Consider the following 22,829-nt stretch of genomic DNA (forward strand, 5'->3'; position numbering starts at 1 on the left):
AGAGCAGTTTAATTTGTCTGGAATTGTACCTGCATTCTGCGAAAACACCAAGTCCCATAATGCAGCGCAGACGACTGGGTAAATCGCGCCTGCGCGGTAAGCAATCCCTCTTTGGACCTACGTCTCCACTGAAACGATGGTGAGGCTCGAATGTCCCCTTCACAATCCGTACCAATCTGACACTTTCTGTGCTAGAAATGATATAATCACACATTTGGAGACTTTGCGGCGTCCTTGTTTGTCAAAGCTGAGTGATATTTGTGTTGGTCTTGTGATTGTCTCTATTCCAAAAAGCGATGTTTTCATGTCGTATTGAGACAGAAATGGCTGCCACCATTGCTATACTCGCCGAGTCCAAATACCGGGCGGGCTAGGCATGTTAGCTTGCTGTCGGTCATTAAACTCAAAATTTGAAGTGCTACTTTACAGGAGTCAGTTTTTACAGTGGAGTTAAGTGTTAACAAGGTAGCAGGTTAACAGAGTCGTCTCCGAACATTTTCTTGGGTTGTTGAATTGTTGGCTAGGTGGCTATCTTGGTTAGAGGAAGCTAGTATAGGCTAGCTGGTTACACCACTGGTGACAGAGGACTCATTCACCCTGCTTCTTTGGTTTTGCAGCTTACTGGTGTCAACCGTGTGTTGATTACTTGCTATGATATGACATGATGTGTTCCCTTGTACAACTGGCTGCAAGACACACTTCTTAACCCGATAGAAACAGGACTCTTTGGAAGTTCTGTGGCAGTAGTTTTAAGGCGGTATATAAGGAGTGGTTGCTACTTGTACATCTGCAATACTGTTGCAGATTATGTCATAACTTATTGTGTCCATATTTTCCACAGGCCAAGCGTACCAAGAAGGTGGGGATCGTTGGTAAATATGGCACACGTTATGGTGCATCGCTGAGGAAGATGGTGAAGAAAATTGAAATCTCCCAGCATGCTAAATACACCTGCTCCTTCTGTGGCAAGGTAAGGAAAACTGTAGGAATCACCAAAAATCTGTTGTAATTCATTCTTATGCAGAAAGCAGTGTGCCAAATCAGTATATGTACTGATGTGGAGGAACACTGGGAATGCATGCAGCAGATGGCACAGATTTTAATGTTGAGAGTACTCACATGATGTTTGGATGTGTCTGGACAAGTCGACAGGATGCCATTTTGCAACCACTGTTAATGTGTTCAATTTTATATTTACAGACCAAGATGAAGAGGAGGGCTGTTGGTATCTGGCACTGTGGGTCCTGCAAGAAGACAGTGGCCGGAGGCGCCTGGACATACAAGTATGTTTTTCTCAGCTTTGCTGGAATTCTATTACCCAACTTCATTTAGAAACATGTAGTAATCCAAACTGAAGTTGCTGCCGCTTATAACAAGTCGTTCTGGTATTAGGGCTGCATGACTAAACCCAAGGACTCCTCCACCAGCATCATATTTTTAGTTTTACCTGCTGCTGACTGTATCTGTAGTTTGTTGGGTTGTTTGGTAGCAAATTGTCACAGAAGGCAGTGTACCTATGGAACAAACAGCCATACATCTTGTTTTTAAATTTGTCATTTAGTTTTTCATTCAATTTGTTCAAGTGTCAATCAGTGGTATCTCATTGTCAATGGTTATTTGCCTGTTCAGTTTGTGTGGCCAATATTGTTAATTTTGGCCAGTCAAGATCCCTTTTCCCAGCCTCACATAGCCAGACTGCAGCATGCCATGTTTGATTTACCATATGTCTTCAACCAATTGGTTAACCAATTAGACATAGGAAAGGTTAATTTCAGTGTGTCAATAACAAGAACTAAATCATCCAGTTTAAAGGATAATTGAAGGAGCGGCCTTGGCAGATGACAATATGAAAAATGATTGGATGGCTGTAAGAGTCTACCACAAAACACCTAAAATCAACATTCTATTTAACAGTGTCAGAGAAAACCATAAAGCAACTCTGCAGTGCTTTCATATGATGTTACTGATTGCAGACAGCTATTGACGTGCATGAATGATAATAAAACTATTTGCATGAGTGTAAATGAAGCAACACCCAAGTTTTCTAGACACCATTGTTTCCGTTTTCTAAATTAAGGAAAAGACAAGCTCCTGTTGAAAAACAAACTTTCTGTGGTCATGGAAATGTGCCTGGAAATCTCAGGTCGTGGGAGTTGGGAGAGTTCACTGATTTTTAACTATTTTTGTTTTGTCTTTTGCAGCACAACTTCTGCTGTCACAGTCAAGTCCGCAATCAGGAGACTGAAGGAGTTGAAGGACCAGTAAACCAAGTGCGATGATCACTGGTGGATTTGGGACTTTGTTTTCTATAATTTAACCGAACTGGACATGGCCTCAACATCCCAAAATAAAGCGGTCTGGAGCGGAACTCTTTGTGTCTTTGTACATCTGTTTTATAATGTAGCAGTAAAATCTAAACTTGTGGGTGATAACTTCAAGAAGATTCCTCACTAAACCTGCATGAGTGAGAAAGGTGCACCATCAAAAGCAGTACAACTATCCATGTACATATGTATATGTGATAGTGCTGCAACAAAAGAAAGGGGTTTGCATTTTCTTTGCAGTTAACACATTTTTAGTAAATTAGCTGAATAGCCCACAAATTTATAGGTGTTTAATGGAGTTCTTTGGCAATGGAGCTTTGTAGGGGTTACTCCTTTGCTCTGCCATAGTGTCCTTTTTTAACTGGCATAATCTCCAAACTAAAAAATAGTGCTGACTGCAGCAGCAGGTGAAAATATTTCAACTGAAATAAGTCATTTGATAAATATTTATTCTGCAGAGTTTAAGTGTGGAATATTCACAGAAGATATGTTAACTTGCTATAGACAGATGAAGTAATAATAATGGCTGCATTCTGTAGCTGCAGTTTTTTGGCTGTTGTGCATGCTGGCTCACTCTCATGACGGGCACCTAAGTGTCACTCAACCATTATGACCAGTCAGGATGCCTGCCACGAGAAAGGTCTAACTGGTACATTAAGGAGTCAGCATTTATAGCGACATTGTATATTACAGAGTGGATTTTGCAGAGTGTCTTTTTAATAGACTTGAGATGCTGTGAGACCAGAACAAAACTGGTTGATGTATAGCGACTCTCAGTTCACTCTATTATTGGCAGCAGCTGCTGTATAATATGCAAGTAAGTCTGGAGATATTTTTTTCTTAAAATCTTGAGCTGCAGCACAGGTGTTAGAATCAGAATTAGCTTTATTGGTTAAGTATGTACACATAAAAGGTGTACAAAGGTCTGGTTTTAAGTTGCTCTTGATGTGCTTATACCCCACCAAGAAAGTGAGAAACATGCAGTTAACACAAGGACAACAGGTAAGGTAAGTCATAATAAAAGTGTACATACAAGTAGGAGGGAAAAATAATGTATATGCTGTATATAAAAAGCAATGACCATCAACATACAATGCATATTGTGCTATGGAATGACTTTTGAATTGGTTATGTAATAAATTATATACATGAAGTGGAAGGGTATAGTAGATGCATGCAGATGTGTACCACAAATATCAAGCAACATCCAAGCAGAACAACAGTAAGGGAAACAGAATGAAACAAAATGTACAGGGGTATTAAACAAAAATGCTTCAGTTGTGGTTATAAATGGGTGTTTTTTATTTATTTTTGAAACAAAGGTCTGTAGTATTATCAAGATAAAGTGTGCCTTTTATGAGACTTCTAAAGACTCGAAATCTTGGTTAAAAGCTTCAGTTATTTCTCAGTCACATTAAATATCCTGACACAAGTTACAATTAAAGTTAAGATTAACATATCAAAATTGACTAGTTGATTATGCAATATTTTACATATATATTATATCAACAAGTATAGTCTACATAATTATGTTTAATTCTTGAAACAAGCGGCGTTGTTCGCACTGAAGACACCGGCTGCCGTAAACCGTCCAGCAGGGGGCGGAGTGTCGCGCGGTCCCTCAGCAGGGTAAAGAAACAAGTATGGCGGCGTCCAGTGTTTTCAGGTCGGGCTTGTTCAACCACAAAGTTGCAATAGTGACGGGTGGAGGGACCGGTATCGGCAAAGCTATCTCTGCGGAGCTGCTGGAGCTGGGTGAGTGAGTCGGTGCTGTGGCTTAAGGGACATTATTCTGTTGACAGTGCGGACGGTTTGAGGTGAACTGCGGCTGACTGACAACAGTGAGCCAAGTGAACTTTAACACAGATGAAGTCCTGTTCAAACCTGACTGTCAGACCAGCAAAAGCCTTGAAAACACCTGGACGACGAGGCTCATTTCAGCCACTAGAGATATGTTATGAATGTAATTCAGAAATCTGTCAGTGCTAATAAATGTTGCGTCAAGATGAAATTCAGTTGAAAAGATTCCAGCTGTGCCTTTATTTTGGAGAGCAGTCATCTGTATAACGACACACGCGGGAGCAAACATTCAGTGACCTTTGGTTTCCCAATAATCACATCACTTAACTACATAATAAGTATTGATTCATCAGACATCCCTGCATCATGTGCTTACATTAACTGCACCTTACATTGAGCTTTCAGTGATAATAGATTTGTTGTTACTGAATCTATTTTGTGTTCAGGTTGCAGTGTGGTGATCTCCAGCAGGAAGGCAGAGAGGTTGGAGGCAGCTGCTCAGGAGATGAGACAAAAAATCCCTTCCTCCAGCCCTGCCAGTGTCACTCCTGTACAGTGTAACATTCGAAACGAGGATGAGGTGGGCCCACACACACCTCCAGCCTCTGAAACTGCTTTGTGTTATCACAGCATGGTCGCTAGGTGTCTTTGTGACATCTTGTTTTGTGCGCCAGGTGAAGGCCCTCGTATCGTCTGTGCTGAAGCAGCACGGCAGGATAGACTTCCTGGTGAACAATGGAGGAGGTCAGTTCAGCAGCCCAGCAGAGCACATGTCCTCTAAAGGCTGGAAAGCCGTGATAGACACCAACCTCACTGGAACCTTTCACTGCTGCCAGGAGGGTAAGACGCACGCCGCTAACACTGGGTCAGGGTGTGATTGTGAAAGCTGTCAGCGTGACTGTTTGCTGCTCTGTCCACACAGTCTACACCGCATGGATGAAACAGCACGGAGGTGTGATCGTCAACATCATCGCTGACATGTGGAAAGGTTTTCCAGGCATGGCGTAAGCTGCACCGCCTATACCAGCTCCACACATGAATGTACAGCTCACACGCTCTCCTCCTGTTTGCTAATATTACCTCTGCCTGACAGCCACACAGGAGCAGCGAGGGCAGCAGTGGACAACTTAACAAAGAGCCTGGCCATCGAGTGGGCAGCCTCAGGAGTGCGAGTCAACTCTGTTGCACCCGTAAGTAAAGGTCGTTACTAAATGCAGAATCAGTGTTTTAATTATGTAGTCATTTTAAGTCTGTGCATTTGTCTGGTTGCAGGGTACAATCTTTTCCAAAACTGCGATGGAGAACTACAAGGAGTTTGGGTCCCATCTCTTCAAGATGTCTGTTCCGTTCAGCCCTGCAAAGAGGCTGGGAGTACCAGAAGAGGTGTGTGACTATGTAGTGACACCCACAATAACTTAAGCAAAGGCACTCATCGAACTAAGAGTTGTTGTGTTATATTTAAATAGTCTTTGCATTGCTGTGTTCATGGACGTAATGCATATGTTGAACATTGTGAAAATATCAGTTGTTTATGGGATTTTTGTGTTCCAAATACATGCATCCGAAGTCCAACTTATACCTTGCTCATGTAAACACACAAACATCTGTAATCAGTGACACAGTATATTCAAGAAAATTAAATTGTCTTATATCCATCACATCCAGCTGCCTGATAATATAAAGTCAACTTGAACAGTTGTTCTCAGTGTTTCAGAAAACTTCCTATTATTTGACATACTAATGACTTTTGTAGTGTTCATTTTAGACAATATTCATGGATCATGTTTAGCAGAATTGATCAATCAACACAGAGTACGTGCTGTGTGTCTGTGGCTTTGTTGCAGTGTGACAGGAAGTTATTTATTTATCTTATTTTGTGTCTGGGTTCAGATCTCATCAGCAGTGTGTTTCCTGCTCTCTCCTGCTGCCTCCTACATCTCTGGAGCCACCCTGAGGGTTGATGCAGGACAGAGCCTGTACCACTCCATGTGGGAGATACCCAGTATGTACATCTTGCTAACACATCCACATATCTGTCTTGACAGTATGTACCATGTACTATGCAGTATACTATATAGTACAGTAAATTCCTGTGGTGTTTTGTGTGTTTGTCTCCAGACCACAGCGCATGGCCTGCAGCTCCAGAGGGGGAGAACCTGGATGCTCTGAAGGACCTGCTCAACCCACAAAGCAAACTCTAATCCCCTTTTTGTGGCATAGTCTGAGCCCATGCACACACGCACACGCTTGACCAACAAGCATCATGGACATGGAGCTCAGTACAGGCACCACAAGCACTGTCAAAGAGACATGACACCATGGTGGCCTTGTTATAAGATGATGTGATTTATTATACAAATCATGTATATAATTGTATGTAATTAATAGCAGTGTGAGTTTGTGAGTCGTTTCCTGGAAATAAGTTGATACGTCATAGAATATTTTTTTCTATGCCTTTTGTAAGTCAGTAAATACACATTAAGTGCTTTTTAACACAGTTACGACAAAGAATTCAACAAGTGGAGATAAAAGTTATAAACAACAGCAAATGAATACAAAACAACAGTGTAAGAGCCATGAATGAGTTTGAAGGGATTTTTCTAGGTGTGTTGGTTGAAATATTTGTTTTGTTATTGTTTAGCTTTGTGTGATTCTGTTGATGAGGGAATATGTAGGTCAAGTGGATATGGGCGGGGATGTTAAGTTAACATAAGCACCTGCTCATCTTTTTTTTGGAGTGTGTGGCTAGAGAGTGAGGGAGGGTGAGCAGGGTCGCTGTATTTTTTGTTGACCGCTATTTCCTTTGATCACTGTGATCACTTTAATTATGCGTTTGTACACGATATAATAAGTTGATCATTCTTTTCCGTAAATAAAAGGGTAAAATATATTTTCGTATTTCAGTGATTTTTTCAGCCTCCCAGCGACTCTATGTTCTTAGAAGTCGCTACAAACAGATATGAATCGTTTTGGGAGTATTGCATTGATTTTTTTGTTTTTAATTTGCACTGATTTAGTGTCTCTGAGACTGTCTCAAAGTCAGGAGCTACAATGTAAAAAGCAAGGTCACCTTTAGTCTATAGTCTGGACCTTGGACCGGGCTTCTACAGTGACGAGAGGGACAGCAACTGTTTTTCAAACCTTTTTTGTCTTCACTGTGGCCTGATGTAGTGGAGGAATTTGTCTACTTTACCTTCTCGAAAAAAAAAGTCATTAGCATGTTTGGGAAGAGAGAAGGAGAGAACTGATTGGTACAAGTCCAGCCCCCATAACTGCTTCCCACAGGCTTTGTTATCTATCCAGCACAAGACGATAAGCTGATCTGTTCTCTAAGACTTTATTTATCCCACTCAGGAAATTCGCTAAATGTATACACATGGTTGCAAAACATCTTTTAAAACAGTTTACCAGCAGGCTGACAGTTAATAGGTATAGTATATAGTAATAAGAATAAGTACTTATGATACAATTTAGTAATCTGTTGTAATCCTGAACCATAATGAGCATGTGCACAGATTAGTAAGAATTGTACGTGTGTAATATTGTTTTATTTTGCAATGTTGAAAAAGATCACTACAAAGACGTTTTGGAATTTTGACCCGAATGCTGTGCCGTAAACCTGCCGTAAAGCAACATTAACTGTCGTAACTTTGAGTCCGGCAGCAGAGGTCACAACAAACTACTCAGGTATAGCGTGTTTTTAAATAATATCTTAATTTTCTGACGCACATTTTGTTGCTCTTTCAGAGTGGGTGACAACAGCATCTTTACACATATGAAAGTGTAGGTAATGGGTCTGAGAACAAACGCTTTATTTGTCTATCGAGAGCTGGCTAACGTAATGCTAGCCCAGGGAACGAGTCTACCTTCACTGCTGGTGGTTTGTCTTCACTTTTGCTCACTCAACATTTGGGTTCATTATCTTTGAAGGACTTATTTATTTAATGTAGACAAGTAAGTTAAGTAATCAGTGACAATGCTTGTGTGGAGGTAGTCCGTCTCTGATAACGTAAGGCAAGTGTCAAATGTTCAGTAACGTTTACCACCACTGTGCTATTGCAGGCTAACGTCAGCAGGGCAGCGAGAAGCTTGTGTCTCTGTGTATTCATTAGCAGCAGTAATTTACACATTTATCAACACTTCACCTCGAAAAACATCAACGTATTTGTGCCAGGCTTTGCCTGTCAGCTAGTTGTCACGCATGATTTCATTATAATCATAAATAAAATATTATCCTTACACACTGTAATGTGGCTTTTATGAAAATATATAGTTTTATTCCCAACATTTTGGATTTCTTCTGTTTATGTACAAGACAAGAGGAATAAGGGTAGTTTAAAGACAGTGATATCTCTATATGAAACATTAGCTGTTGTGACTGTGTGTTATACACTACTTTGTTTACAAAATTGTTTGATTTCACTTAAGTGTAGACACTGAGATTAAGGGCCAATTTATAGTAATTTTAATGTGGAATTATTGCAATACAGTTCGTGGCATCAAGTGAAAGACAAATGTTTTTATTTTATTTTTTTATTTAAAAGTCAGACTTGAGACTTCAACAGTGCCAGCCCAAGAAACCTCAGTTTATCACAGTTTTTCTCCATTTACTCCCACATCAGCCTGATAAGAATTAAGAGTCATGCATCCTGAGAAACTAAAATACCAAATATGTGTAATGAGCCAGTGTAATGCAGAGAGACAGCAGCATTTAATGTGTTCTGAGATGGCACTGTCATGTTATCAAGAGTATGTTACATTTACATGACAGAAATAAGCAGCAGCTTTGGTCAAAATGAAATCAAAGTAGACCAGGAAAGACAGTTTGATCACCAAAATTTAGTTTGTTTGCCTCCATAGTAGGAATATTTTGATCTAAGTTACATTTCTTGACAAAACATAAGAAGAAAACCAAAGAGGTAATCAGTTGTAGGTTGCAATCTGTGTTGTGGTTCAGGTATGGAAATGCAGCATGTGAAACAGTTCATGTATGGTATGTACATGTCTTGTATTTTCACTTAACTCTGAGATGTATCGTGGCTAATTTCTGTGACTCACACAATTACAAATGTATCCAGATAAATGATAATATGAGAGGCACAGAATGAGGTGTCTACCAGCAAGCTAATACGTAATCACCATTAAAAACCCATACATATATCTGCATCTGTGTTCAGCATGGGAGGTGACCACGGCCACAGCAAGACATCCATGCCAGACTGGCGGCAGTGGAAGGCGGAGGGAACACCTTTGGAGTTCACACAGCAGAGGCTGGCAGCCAGGGGTCTCAAGGATCCATGGGCACGGTCAGTATTTATACCTATGAGATATGTGTAGCTGATATTTTCATTATTCATATTTCTGACCCTTCTCCCCGTCTTCCTGTCCTGTCGCTGTCACTCTCCCTCTGCAGTAACGAGGCTTGGAGATACTCAGGTGGCTTCGCTCGCGCTGTGACTCTGTCTGATGTGCTACTGAAGGGATTCAAGTGGGGCTTTGCTGCCTTTACTGTTGCTCTGGCTGTAGAGTACGCCCTGTTCCCTCCAAAGAAAGGGGGCCACTAATGCTCATCACTGTCCCTCAAGCCCAGACCATAATGCATTCTAATAATATTCTGTATTTTCTGTTTATTAAATGTTTTTCCGATCACCCCATGGTTTGCGTTATTCTTCTCATTCCTTTAAACTACAGCCAACTTTAATTTGCACTGATATTTTAATGACAATGATTAGCTTTTAATCTCCCTTCACAGACAGTGTCATTGCTGAGATAAAGGTGCAAATGTAGCACCAGGTTAGTCCTGCTTCCTCTTCCTGCTCAGTTTCCGGAGGCATAGTTTCAAGCATTTTACTATCAGTATTACAAAAACCAGCACTACAGAAGCCAGTAGTGCTATTACATCCAGGCAGAAGTACTGGATCCAGTTGAGGTCATGGACAGCAGACCTGAGATGTTTTGCCCCTTTGTGCCGCATCACAAATTCTGTCCAGTACACTGAAAGGTCGAGGGGGTCAACTGGTCGGTCTTTATGGAGAGCTGACAGCTTCTGCATATTCTCTTTATACCTGCACATAAGTTGAAGAATACAACATGGAAGTGAAGTAGATAGTTTGAAAAGCAGATTCAGTATTTTCATCATCAGCACCAATATTTGAGGAGCTTCTTTCTACAACAGTTAATTTAAACACAAGATACTTGTGCTCAAAAAGAGGATTCATTCTCAGTGAAGAACCTTGGAGCTCTAATCTGCCTCTATACCTGCCAAAGAGCAGTGATTCCTAACACGTCTCTGGGGGTCATCAGGTGGAAACCTCCCTTCAACAGTGTTTCGCCTACTTAGTCCCACTACACCTCCAGGAGGTTAGGCAGTGAACTCCGGCGTCCCAGAGTCACCCCCCCTAGTGCCAGTTCACACTGCTCCTACACAATCCAAACAGCACCGCCACGTTCAACTGACCCAGAGATGCTCCAGGTAGTGGCCAGTACCGATGCTACCATTTAACTATTGCTAATGCTACTGCTAACCGCTAGGAAGAACAGAAGAAGACAATACAGTTCCGATGCTACCATTTAGCTAATGTTATGTGCTAACCGCTACCTGCTAAGAGGAACAGAAGAAGACAATAACGCTAGATTCACCTATACTGTTAATGTTAATTGCTAGCTACCAATACTAACTGCTAAGATACTATCATACTCTCACCGCTTTAGCTATTGTTAGCTGCTACAATGCTACCACAGGCCTAGATGCCACATGTAACTGCCGATTGCCACACTACCATCATCTACCCCTGCCTCTCACCAACTGCACCAAGAAAAAAGCGGGGTGGGAATACAAACCCTGGTTCGGGTAGGGGATAGAAAATAAAGAGGTAGAGTCAAAAGATGAAAGTAGGGATTGGATACAGACCCTTGTTCGGGTAGGGGGTGGAAAATTTAGAAGGTGCTGAAGGTGGAGGCCTAAACCACAGACTAGATTTAACAGCCTCTTCTAACATTTCCTTCAAGAAGCAGCAAACCCTACCATTTCCTTCAAAAAGCAAACAGAGCAGGAAAACAAACCCTAACATTTCCTTCAAGAAGCAGACAAAACAGGAAAACAACCAAAAAGATCAAAAAACAAGCCAACTCTGTGTCTTACCACGCAAACTCACCTGAACAGGCCGCATGGTCCCAAAGAGAGACTCTAGCTGGCCACACCCCCCACCTTATCTAAACTTCCTGGTTCTCTTCCTATTGGCAGAGCGAGAAGATGGGGCGGGGAAAGCAGAGCAGAGGAGAGGTGTCTTGTTCAGACTTTAACCTCTTCTCTTGCCGGGTTAGGCATGCATGTCCTCTGCCTGCCCCCCCACTGTCCCTATTTCACCCCCCAACTACTATTATTTCTCCTGATCCATATCCACTGACTAGACCTAGCAGCCTCATCTGACATCTCCCTCACTGTCTTTCTTAAATTTTGCCCATGCACTCCCAGCTCCCTCAACAGTGAAACAGCTGACCCTGCAACAAAACCTCTACACCCCACTTCAACCGGACAGACCCTGGTCTTCCATCCCCTCTGCTCAGATTCTGTCTTTAAATCTGCATACTTAGTCTTCTTCCTTTCATAAGCTGCCTCCACTGAATTTTCCCAAGGGACTGTTAACTCAATAAAATACACAGTCTTTTTACTCATGGACCATAAGACAATGTCTGGCCTCAGATTACTATAAACTATTTCCTGGGGCACAACTAGCTGTCCTCCCAAGTCGACCTGCATTTGCCAATCATCAGCCCCTACCAGGCAGCCACCTCCCTGCTTTCTCCCTGACTTAGCAGCTTTATTTTTCTCCCCCTCTCGAACAAACTGCACATCTAACCTCTCCTTTCTAGAACTTCCAGAATTCACCTGCTTCCTTCTCTCCTCAATGCCTGCGGCTAAGCTTCTCAGCACCTGATTATGCCGCCATGTATACCGGCCTTGTGATAAGCTAATTCTACAACCTGACAAAATGTGCTTTAAACTTGCTGTACCTGAGCAGAGTGGGCACGATTGATCGCCCTGTACCCAGAGACTTAGGTTCTGCGGGGTTGGCAACACATCGTATGTCGCCCCTATCAGAAATTTAATACGGCCTTCCTCCATATTCCACAGGTCCCTCCAACTAAGTTTCCTCTTCTCAACACCTTCCCAATTCAACCATTGTCCCTGTTTGGCTTGACCAACTGCTTTTGCCCCTCTTAACAACTCCTCCTGCCTACGCACCTGTTCCACTACAAGCTTTCTTTTCTCCTTTAGACCTGCTTTATTCCACACTGGTTTGCCTGGGCCAAGCCCCAAGCCTCCCCGGCCAAATTGAACATTTCCTACTATTTCTGCATGCCTAAGAGCTGCCTCTGCCTCCTGCACTGCTGCCCTTGGGTTCCATTTCCTCCCCCCAGAAGGATTCGGAACCACATTGCTAACTAACATGTCCTTACTCCCAGATAATAAAAGTTCTGTCCTAACCTTAGTGCATTTAAACTCCTCTGTTAGACTGGATACTGGCAGCTGAAGCATTCCTTTCCCATACAAAGCTACATTGCTTAAGCACCTGGGAGCACCCAACCATTTTCTAATATAAGAGCTAACTAGCCTTTCCATTCTCTCTGCTACAGATAATGGGACTTCATATACTGACATTGGCCACATTAACCTAGGATACAAGCCAAACTGCAAGCACCACAACCTCAGTTTTCCTGGGAGCCCTGATTTATCTATTCTCTCCAGCCCTTCTGCAACATCCTTTCTAAATTGCACAACCTGTTCAACATCATTCAGGTCCACATTGTACCACCGTCCTAGACTCTTAACTGATTTCTCCCTAATTGTTGGGATTTCCTCACCATCTATAGCAAACTTTCTATCACTTACTTTCCCTCTGTATATTGAAATACTCCTTGACTTACTAGGCTTAATCTTCATACTAGCCCACTTGAGATTCTGATTGACTTTATCTAACAACCTCCTTGTACATGGCACTGTTGAAGTTAGCAGTGTCATATCATCCATATAAGCCCTAATTGGTGGAAGACGCATTCCATTCTGCCGTCTCTCTCCACCTACGACCCACTTGGAAGCCCTAATAATTACCTCCATAGCCATTGTGAAAGCTAGCGGGGACACTGTACATCCTGCCATAATACCAACCTCCAATCTTTGCCAGCCTGTTGTGAGCTCTGCGATACTTGCACACAGTCTGATGTCTTGGAAATATGCTTTCACCAAGTTAACAACTATCTCCGGCACTTTAAAGTAGTCAAAGGAACTCCAAATAAGGTTATGTGGCACTGACCCAAACGCATTAGCCAGATCTAAAAATACAACATTCAAGTCTCTTTTCTCCCTCTTAGCTGTCTGAATCTGATGCCAAATCATGCTAGTATGCTCTAAGCATCCCGCAAATCCTGGTATCCCTGCTTTTTGCACTGTCGTATCTATCATACCATTCCTTTCTAAGTATTTAGCCAGCCTCTGTGCTACGATACTAAAGAAAATCTTTCCCTCAACATTTAGGAGAGAAATCATCCGAAACTGGCTAAGGTCCGATGACTCCTTCTCCTTAGGGATGAAGACACCTCCTGCCCTGCGCCATGCTCTTGGAATACTTTGTTTCTCCCAAACTATTCTCAGGTATCTCCATAGTGTCCTTAAGATGCCAGGTGCACTCTTATAGACACGGTAGGGGACTCCATTAGGCCCTGGGGCCGAAGAAGCCTTTGCACGCCTAACCACCTCCACCACTTCTCTCCACCTAGGTGGGCTCACATCCATCTCCTGCTCCACTTCCCCTAATGGTGGCATGTCAGGTGGAAGACCTATGTTCCTATTCTCCTTTGAATCTGAATACGTCGACTTCAAATACTGTTCAATCTCTGATTTCGTTGCCTTAAGTTGCCCTCCTTTTTCTTGATTAAACAAGCCTTTCACAAAATTAAAGGGGTTCCTAAAAAATGCTGACCTTGCACGTTCCTTCTTCTTTCTCTTCTCCCTAAGGTGTTCTGCCCTTCTGAGTACTGCTAACCTGCTTCTCAGTTCCTCCTGCAACACCTTAATTCCCTCCCTTTCTTCTTCTGTCGCCTTCCTCCACTGCTTTCTTAACTGCCTCCTTTCCTTTACTAACTTCTCTATTTCTCTTTGCCGCCTAGACTTGCCGACCTGCACCCTCTCGCCTTTCCTTTTGACAAGCACCCCAAATCTCTCTCGACCATAGGAGTAGATCACATCTCCAATTTTATCCAATTTCTCCACTACATCTCCTCTAAGCCTGCTTAATATGACTGATAAATCTCTATCAACTGCCTCCCACTCTTTGCTATCATTAGCCCTCGGCCACTTAACTCTAGCTTTCTGCTCCATGCTTCTCTCCTTGGCTGGCCTGTTGCCCTCAACACCAACTGCATCCCCTCTCCGTACCTCCTCCTCTCCAGGGATAGTGTTACTGATATCCTGCGAACTGTGGTTTTCTACCTGTCGCTGGACTTCATCCGACTGATTCGACTGACTTCTCAAGAAATACTGGTCGATGCGGCCACTCTGCCCTTCCACCGCTAAACACTTCCTCCTTCCCTGATGAGTTCTAAGGCCTCGGATTGATGTTATTTTCTGCCAGCCACATGGGCAAACTTGAAGCTTCTTATCCTCTGCTGCACAACTTTTGCTCTCCTTAGTTGCCTTCCCTGTCACCTGAGTACTGCTACCTCTGGCCCTAAGAGATGGGTCCGTGCCCCCATCCCTCACTGAGTCATGTATCCAAGACATAGTCATATCCGTTATCCTGTTCGTTACCATGCAATCCACCTGTGAGTCATCTTCCACCCCTGCTCTCGCTGACTCTTGGGGTATTTTCCTTATATTGGTTGTAGCTAAGTCTGGTTGTAGCAAGGTTAAGGCTTGCCACTGCTGCCATGGGTTGCTAGCCCATACCAGCACCTGTGGGGTCTTTTCCCTCCTGTCAGCTGTCTTTCCAAGCAGTCACATGGTCTTTCCCATGTTGTCAGCTGCTCTATTCACAACAGTCACTAGCCAAGCTAGTTGTGAGTTAATTTAAACACAAGATACTTGTGCTCAAAAAGAGGATTCATTCTCAGTGAAGAACCTTGGAGCTCTAATCTGCCTCTATACCTGCCAAAGAGCAGTGATTCCTAACACGTCTCTGGGGGTCATCAGGTGGAAACCTCCCTTCAACAGTGTTTCGCCTACTTAGTCCCACTACACCTCCAGGAGGTTAGGCAGTGAACTCCGGCGTCCCAGAGTCACCCCCCCTAGTGCCAGTTCACACTGCTCCTACACAATCCAAACAGCACCGCCACGTTCAACTGACCCAGAGATGCTCCAGGTAGTGGCCAGTACCGATGCTACCATTTAACTATTGCTAATGCTACTGCTAACCGCTAGGAAGAACAGAAGAAGACAATACAGTTCCGATGCTACCATTTAGCTAATGTTATGTGCTAACCGCTACCTGCTAAGAGGAACAGAAGAAGACAATAACGCTAGATTCACCTATACTGTTAATGTTAATTGCTAGCTACCAATACTAACTGCTAAGATACTATCATACTCTCACCGCTTTAGCTATTGTTAGCTGCTACAATGCTACCACAGGCCTAGATGCCACATGTAACTGCCGATTGCCACACTACCATCATCTACCCCTGCCTCTCACCAACTGCACCAAGAAAAAAGCGGGGTGGGAATACAAACCCTGGTTCGGGTAGGGGATAGAAAATACAGAGGTAGAGTCAAAAGATGAAAGTAGGGATTGGATACAGACCCTTGTTCGGGTAGGGGGTGGAAAATTTAGAAGGTGCTGAAGGTGGAGGCCTAAACCACAGACTAGATTTAACAGCCTCTTCTAACATTTCCTTCAAGAAGCAGCAAACCCTACCATTTCCTTCAAAAAGCAAACAGAGCAGGAAAACAAACCCTAACATTTCCTTCAAGAAGCAGACAAAACAGGAAAACAACCAAAAAGATCAAAAAACAAGCCAACTCTGTGTCTTACCACGCAAACTCACCTGAACAGGCCGCATGGTCCCAAAGAGAGACTCTAGCTGGCCACACCCCCCACCTTATCTAAACTTCCTGGTTCTCTTCCTATTGGCAGAGCGAGAAGATGGGGCGGGGAAAGCAGAGCAGAGGAGAGGTGTCTTGTTCAGACTTTAACCTCTTCTCTTGCCGGGTTAGGCATGCATGTCCTCTGCCTGCCCCCCCACTGTCCCTATTTCACCCCCCAACTACTATTATTTCTCCTGATCCATATCCACTGACTAGACCTAGCAGCCTCATCTGACATCTCCCTCACTGTCTTTCTTAAATTTTGCCCATGCACTCCCAGCTCCCTCAACAGTGAAACAGCTGACCCTGCAACAAAACCTCTACACCCCACTTCAACCGGACAGACCCTGGTCTTCCATCCCCTCTGCTCAGATTCTGTCTTTAAATCTGCATACTTAGTCTTCTTCCTTTCATAAGCTGCCTCCACTGAATTTTCCCAAGGGACTGTTAACTCAATAAAATACACAGTCTTTTTACTCATGGACCATAAGACAATGTCTGGCCTCAGATTACTATAAACTATTTCCTGGGGCACAACTAGCTGTCCTCCCAAGTCGACCTGCATTTGCCAATCATCAGCCCCTACCAGGCAGCCACCTCCCTGCTTTCTCCCTGACTTAGCAGCTTTATTTTTCTCCCCCTCTCGAACAAACTGCACATCTAACCTCTCCTTTCTAGAACTTCCAGAATTCACCTGCTTCCTTCTCTCCTCAATGCCTGCGGCTAAGCTTCTCAGCACCTGATTATGCCGCCATGTATACCGGCCTTGTGATAAGCTAATTCTACAACCTGACAAAATGTGCTTTAAACTTGCTGTACCTGAGCAGAGTGGGCACGATTGATCGCCCTGTACCCAGAGACTTAGGTTCTGCGGGGTTGGCAACACATCGTATGTCGCCCCTATCAGAAATTTAATACGGCCTTCCTCCATATTCCACAGGTCCCTCCAACTAAGTTTCCTCTTCTCAACACCTTCCCAATTCAACCATTGTCCCTGTTTGGCTTGACCAACTGCTTTTGCCCCTCTTAACAACTCCTCCTGCCTACGCACCTGTTCCACTACAAGCTTTCTTTTCTCCTTTAGACCTGCTTTATTCCACACTGGTTTGCCTGGGCCAAGCCCCAAGCCTCCCCGGCCAAATTGAACATTTCCTACTATTTCTGCATGCCTAAGAGCTGCCTCTGCCTCCTGCACTGCTGCCCTTGGGTTCCATTTCCTCCCCCCAGAAGGATTCGGAACCACATTGCTAACTAACATGTCCTTACTCCCAGATAATAAAAGTTCTGTCCTAACCTTAGTGCATTTAAACTCCTCTGTTAGACTGGATACTGGCAGCTGAAGCATTCCTTTCCCATACAAAGCTACATTGCTTAAGCACCTGGGAGCACCCAACCATTTTCTAATATAAGAGCTAACTAGCCTTTCCATTCTCTCTGCTACAGATAATGGGACTTCATATACTGACATTGGCCACATTAACCTAGGATACAAGCCAAACTGCAAGCACCACAACCTCAGTTTTCCTGGGAGCCCTGATTTATCTATTCTCTCCAGCCCTTCTGCAACATCCTTTCTAAATTGCACAACCTGTTCAACATCATTCAGGTCCACATTGTACCACCGTCCTAGACTCTTAACTGATTTCTCCCTAATTGTTGGGATTTCCTCACCATCTATAGCAAACTTTCTATCACTTACTTTCCCTCTGTATATTGAAATACTCCTTGACTTACTAGGCTTAATCTTCATACTAGCCCACTTGAGATTCTGATTGACTTTATCTAACAACCTCCTTGTACATGGCACTGTTGAAGTTAGCAGTGTCATATCATCCATATAAGCCCTAATTGGTGGAAGACGCATTCCATTCTGCCGTCTCTCTCCACCTACGACCCACTTGGAAGCCCTAATAATTACCTCCATAGCCATTGTGAAAGCTAGCGGGGACACTGTACATCCTGCCATAATACCAACCTCCAATCTTTGCCAGCCTGTTGTGAGCTCTGCGATACTTGCACACAGTCTGATGTCTTGGAAATATGCTTTCACCAAGTTAACAACTATCTCCGGCACTTTAAAGTAGTCAAAGGAACTCCAAATAAGGTTATGTGGCACTGACCCAAACGCATTAGCCAGACTGTAACTGAGAGCCATATCATGATTGACCGGACCCCCTCACCTGGTGTCACTGATGACATCCTTCAGTCCCTGAAGAAGGTTCTCTGTTGTCATCGAAGTAATATCCAGCACGACTCCTACTCCATTTCTCGCCATCCTCTGCGCGTTGTCTGGCTGGTCCCCTACAACTGGCACCATCACCATGGGAACGGCGTGACACAGTCCCTCAAAGAGACCATGTGAGCCAGCATGTGTGATGAAAGCCCGAGCTCCAGGATGTGCTAACACAAAACATGCACAAAGGTGTCAGATGTTATGCAGCAGGTGATATTAGGGGGAATGCTAGCCCCCTTGGATCTATAATATTCTCTAAGCTACATACTATAAACCCTCAATTCTATACTTTGTTATAGCCTATATACTCTATCCAGTACTGTCACTCTCATGATGAAAATGACAAGTAGCAACGTGTAATAGCAGAGGAGTGAGAGGATCATAGAGACACACTGCTGCCTGTAGTGTTCCTATAATATTCTTATCATATTTTAATGAGCCTTCAGTAGCACCTGTGCTGCTGAATATACACCTCCAGACCAAACCACCTCTGTAACAAAATATTTTAGGGGAGACATGACTACCAATGTAGTTTTTACTTGAGGGTGAGGGCTCATATTAAGGTATGTGACATGTAATTGGTCAGTTTTGAGAAGTGTGCTTCACATTTCAAGATGTGTCCCAGCAGGTTTACTGACCCAGTAGGTCATTCTGAGGCACCCATTCCATCATCTTCACATTTTCAGGGACATTGTCGGGAACCTGTCCAGTGTACCTCCATATTACCTAATAAAAGAAGGGTCATTCAGTGCTTTTTGACGGTTGCATTGATTTGAAATGCATTTCAATATGTGTTCACACTGTGTATATTCCTGTACCTTCTGTGGAATCTGTCTGAAGGCTTCTATGAAGACCAAGGTTATCTCTTCTGGCATATCTGAGATCATGCTGCCCAGAGTGAACACTATAAACCCATGCTCTCCTGACACCCAGGGCTCCAAATCCTGCAAACACACACGCACACACACACACACACACACACACACACACACACACACACACACACACACAGTTGGGTCAGACATCCACCTCTCTTTTTCTATCCATCTCACTATCTCCCTGCATTGAAAGCAGCGAGATAAAGTAAGGAGAAAGTGAAAGAAAATCTAAATGTTAATTGTTTTTTATCAAAATTCTTTAAAAAAAAAAAAAGGGGGGGGGGGCTTTACTTCCGGCAGAGGATTTCTCACGTTGCAGTTGATTCCACCAACTGGTACCATGTTAGGCATGAGAGGGCGTGGGACATCCAGTATGAAGTCAAACCTGTTTAAACACAGAATTATAATATTTATGTGAATATGAGACAAAGAATCTATGATCTTCTTTTCTCCCACTCTGATTAATGGTATCAAACAGCAGTACCAGTAAAAGTACATTTTCATTATGTTCCTCTGCTGTTTATTAGTGTGTCAGTATGTGCATGTCAGTACTTGTGCACAGGACAGTCAAGACAGTCTTCTCCGAGTCACAGTATAACATATACAATGTTACCTCAGCAGCCAGATAGCAGAGTCTGACAGCACCTCAGCTATGCCCACCTCCTCTCCCAGGAACTGATAGGCTATGTGGTCAAAGTGCCAGTACAGCAGTTGGCATAGCAGCGGCTCCATTAAAGCCACCTGTAGGTCAGAGGCATCATAAAATAATCAACAATTTAACAAAGGGAGGTGATGTGCTTGTCAAAATATATGTAGCTTATGTGGTTTTACTTGACAGAATAAAAACATGACCACCCTTCTTGGCATGCTCCTGCCCATGCATACAGTATATCGTTATGAGTGCTCACCAAAGTGTTGAAAGTCCTCTCCTTGAAGTTCATCTTATCGATGTATCCGGTGAAGAAGCGAGGGACATACGAGGGCGGGGAGGGGCAGCCTGCAGACTTCGTATCCAGCGAACATGGAATCCCCCTCAGCAGGTTAATGGTGGGGATACCTGAAAATGATTAAGCATACACCGCTAAGAAAATGTGCAGACATGTAAGAATACAGACAGTCCAAGTGTGGCAGAACTCACCTAATTTCCGAGCTATTAATGAGCCAGTGGGCACGACAGGGTCTGTTAAGACGGCATCAAATTCCTGCAGAGTGAAAAGGTGGAAAGTAGGAGAATAATGAATCTCAACAGCAAGCGCAAACAAATCATCTTTCCTCCTCTGTCGCACATTCAGACCGCTCACTGTCTTTGCACCAACAAACTATCCTTCTCTCATACGGTGATACTGATATTATACTACTGATAATACTGATTATCTGCACTACATTTCGAAAACAGATATTGTACTTTTTAATCCATTCCATTTGACATCTTTGATTAGTTCAGATTGTTAATAGAAATTATGTCAAATGAATGAATTGTGATAATATCACAATTCATTCATTTATTACAGATGAATTTACCCATCAGTATTTAAAGTAGCTCCACCTCAACGAGCGACAACAGTGGATGCTACTTACACATTGTTGCACCAGTATTACCCTTCTAATAATGTCATATAAAATAATATATTAGCCTCAGGGTACTTTTACCACTCTAAATACATTTTTGCAGTACTTTCGCATCAGTACATCAGTGAACACTCCCTCTGCCACTGTCCTATCTTCAGTAGATATATGACTTGTGCACAATAACATGAACACTTTAAAGTATGATGCAATCCAAAACAGCAATGCCTAACTAATTTAGTATAAAGTGCAAAGCTATAGTATTGAATTTCATTTGATTTCACAGCTGATCCTGATGTTGTGTTCAGCCTCTGTATTTGTACTCACCTGCTGTGCCAGGTGTGAGATGAGGCTGGCATTGAAAAGTAGGCTTTCGGCAGTGGAGTGGATTATGCTTGAAATTTTCTGGAATTGTGAGTATCGCATTTTTATCTTCTCCGTGAAAGACTGTGTAGTTTTTTGCATGAAGTCCTTGTTTGAATCCATGGCAGAAACTAAATGGGACTTGTCATAAGGAACAGGGTAGGTCACAGTGTCATAGTGTTTCCCTGGACCCATCCTCATGCTGATCTCAGGTATCACCACGGTGACCCGGTGGCCACGGCGCCCCATTTCTTGGGCAAGGGCCTTTGAATCCACCCAGCGACTCCCATCCATTGGCACCACCAGCAAGTTGCCCAGAAAACCTGAAGAGACGGTGTCGCTTGCAGGAATGGTGTTAGTGGCTTTGGCCTCCTCTGTCCTCACTTTCTTCTCTGGTCTGGAGTTTTCTGCCACTGACGCTGTCGTCTCATCTGCGGCACCATTCACCTGCATGTCCATGTATAGCAGCAGGGACAAAAGCACTGCTGCTTTCCACATTGTCCTCTGTCCTCTGTGTCTTCAGCCCACTGAATCACTGAGGCCTCCTCCTCTGTTCTTTGCATGCTCTCGTAAACCCCTCCCTCCTCCCCACCCACATTCATGCTCTGTTTGATTTGTTGAAATTCCTCTGTGAATTACCAGACTTGTGTTCAAAGTCCCTGCTTGAACAATAACACCAGTAGCAATGGTCATTGCTGTGGGAGTGTCAGTGATTTATTTACAGTGTAGTTGAATTTTTGCTTTAAATGGCAGATTGCTGTGTCATGCATTGTAGTAATCCCATTCTTCTTTGCTTTTTACAGTGATCAGGAATCCCCTTTTAAGTTCACAGTCTCAGTGTGTAAACAATGACTGAATAGTCCTGGTCCGATGTCAATTAACACCAGTAATAATAGCTGGAATTTCTAAACCACTCACTCATATATTCAATTTATCATTCCAAACTGGGCAATTTCCTCATAAAATGAAACGAGCAAAAGTAACACCGCTGTACAAAACCGGGGATCATCACCACTTTACAAATTACAGGCCTGTTTCTCTTCTTCCTCAGTTCTCAAAAATACTAGAAAAACTTTTTAACAACAGATTAGACAGTTTTATTGAAAAACACAACTTACTCATCAACAGTCAATATGGATTCAGATCAAACCACTCAACATCGCTTGCTTAAACAGAACTCATAGAAACTATCACAGATTCCATAGACAAAAAGCAATATGCAGCAGGAGTATTCGTTGACCTAAAAAAGGCATTTGACACAATTGACCACAGTAGATTGATTAATAAATTGGAGCAATATGGGGTTAAGGGGGTTCCCTTGAACTGGGTGAAAAGCTATTTGAGAAACAGGCAGCAATATGTAAAGATGGGAGACTGTTCGTCAGAGTGTCCGGATATTGTATGTGGTGTCCCCCAGGGGTCAGTGTTGGGACCGAAACTCTTTGTCCTATATATAAATGACATCTGTAATGTGTCTAGTTTAGCTAAATGTATTTTATTTGCAGATGACACAAATATTTTTTGTTCTGGTGAGAGTTTGCAGCAACCTTTGGATGTCACCACTTCAGTGTTAAGGAAAATCAAAA

The 22,829-nt window shown here is 43.1% G+C and overlaps 4 protein-coding genes across 4 annotated transcripts; 3 read left to right on the forward strand and 1 right to left on the reverse strand.

The window, feature by feature from the left end:
- Nucleotides 1–112: 112 nt before the first annotated feature.
- On the forward strand, nucleotides 113–2,368 carry rpl37a (ribosomal protein L37a). Its single transcript, XM_041949549.1, has 4 exons — nucleotides 113–139; nucleotides 842–970; nucleotides 1,201–1,283; nucleotides 2,202–2,368. The coding sequence occupies exons 1-4, from the start codon at nucleotides 137–139 to the stop codon at nucleotides 2,263–2,265; spliced, it is 279 nt and encodes a 92-aa protein (XP_041805483.1). The 5' UTR covers nucleotides 113–136; the 3' UTR covers nucleotides 2,266–2,368.
- A 1,582-nt stretch (nucleotides 2,369–3,950) lies between these two features.
- pecr (peroxisomal trans-2-enoyl-CoA reductase) lies at nucleotides 3,951–7,000 on the forward strand. Its single transcript, XM_041949792.1, has 8 exons — nucleotides 3,951–4,079; nucleotides 4,571–4,704; nucleotides 4,799–4,964; nucleotides 5,047–5,128; nucleotides 5,218–5,314; nucleotides 5,397–5,507; nucleotides 6,015–6,126; nucleotides 6,243–7,000. The coding sequence occupies exons 1-8, from the start codon at nucleotides 3,968–3,970 to the stop codon at nucleotides 6,323–6,325; spliced, it is 897 nt and encodes a 298-aa protein (XP_041805726.1). The 5' UTR covers nucleotides 3,951–3,967; the 3' UTR covers nucleotides 6,326–7,000.
- A 738-nt stretch (nucleotides 7,001–7,738) lies between these two features.
- On the forward strand, nucleotides 7,739–9,773 carry LOC121614497 (NADH dehydrogenase [ubiquinone] 1 beta subcomplex subunit 3-like). Its single transcript, XM_041948377.1, has 3 exons — nucleotides 7,739–7,811; nucleotides 9,302–9,430; nucleotides 9,538–9,773. Exons 2-3 carry the CDS (start codon nucleotides 9,303–9,305, stop codon nucleotides 9,686–9,688), a joined length of 279 nt encoding a protein of 92 aa, XP_041804311.1. The 5' UTR covers nucleotides 7,739–7,811; nucleotide 9,302; the 3' UTR covers nucleotides 9,689–9,773.
- Nucleotides 9,520–21,777, reverse strand: LOC121614498 (UDP-glucuronosyltransferase 1A1-like). The gene is made up of 9 exons (XM_041948378.1): nucleotides 21,208–21,777; nucleotides 20,453–20,516; nucleotides 20,223–20,371; nucleotides 19,928–20,055; nucleotides 19,606–19,699; nucleotides 19,255–19,380; nucleotides 19,075–19,162; nucleotides 18,384–18,603; nucleotides 9,520–10,189 (listed from the first exon to the last, which is right to left on the reverse strand). The coding sequence occupies exons 1-9, from the start codon at nucleotides 21,739–21,741 to the stop codon at nucleotides 9,919–9,921; spliced, it is 1,674 nt and encodes a 557-aa protein (XP_041804312.1). The 5' UTR covers nucleotides 21,742–21,777; the 3' UTR covers nucleotides 9,520–9,918.
- Nucleotides 21,778–22,829: the final 1,052 nt, after the last annotated feature.

The sequence above is a fragment of the Chelmon rostratus genome, chromosome 12 (assembly GCF_017976325.1).
Source record: "Chelmon rostratus isolate fCheRos1 chromosome 12, fCheRos1.pri, whole genome shotgun sequence".
Lineage (NCBI taxonomy): Eukaryota > Metazoa > Chordata > Actinopteri > Chaetodontiformes > Chaetodontidae > Chelmon > Chelmon rostratus.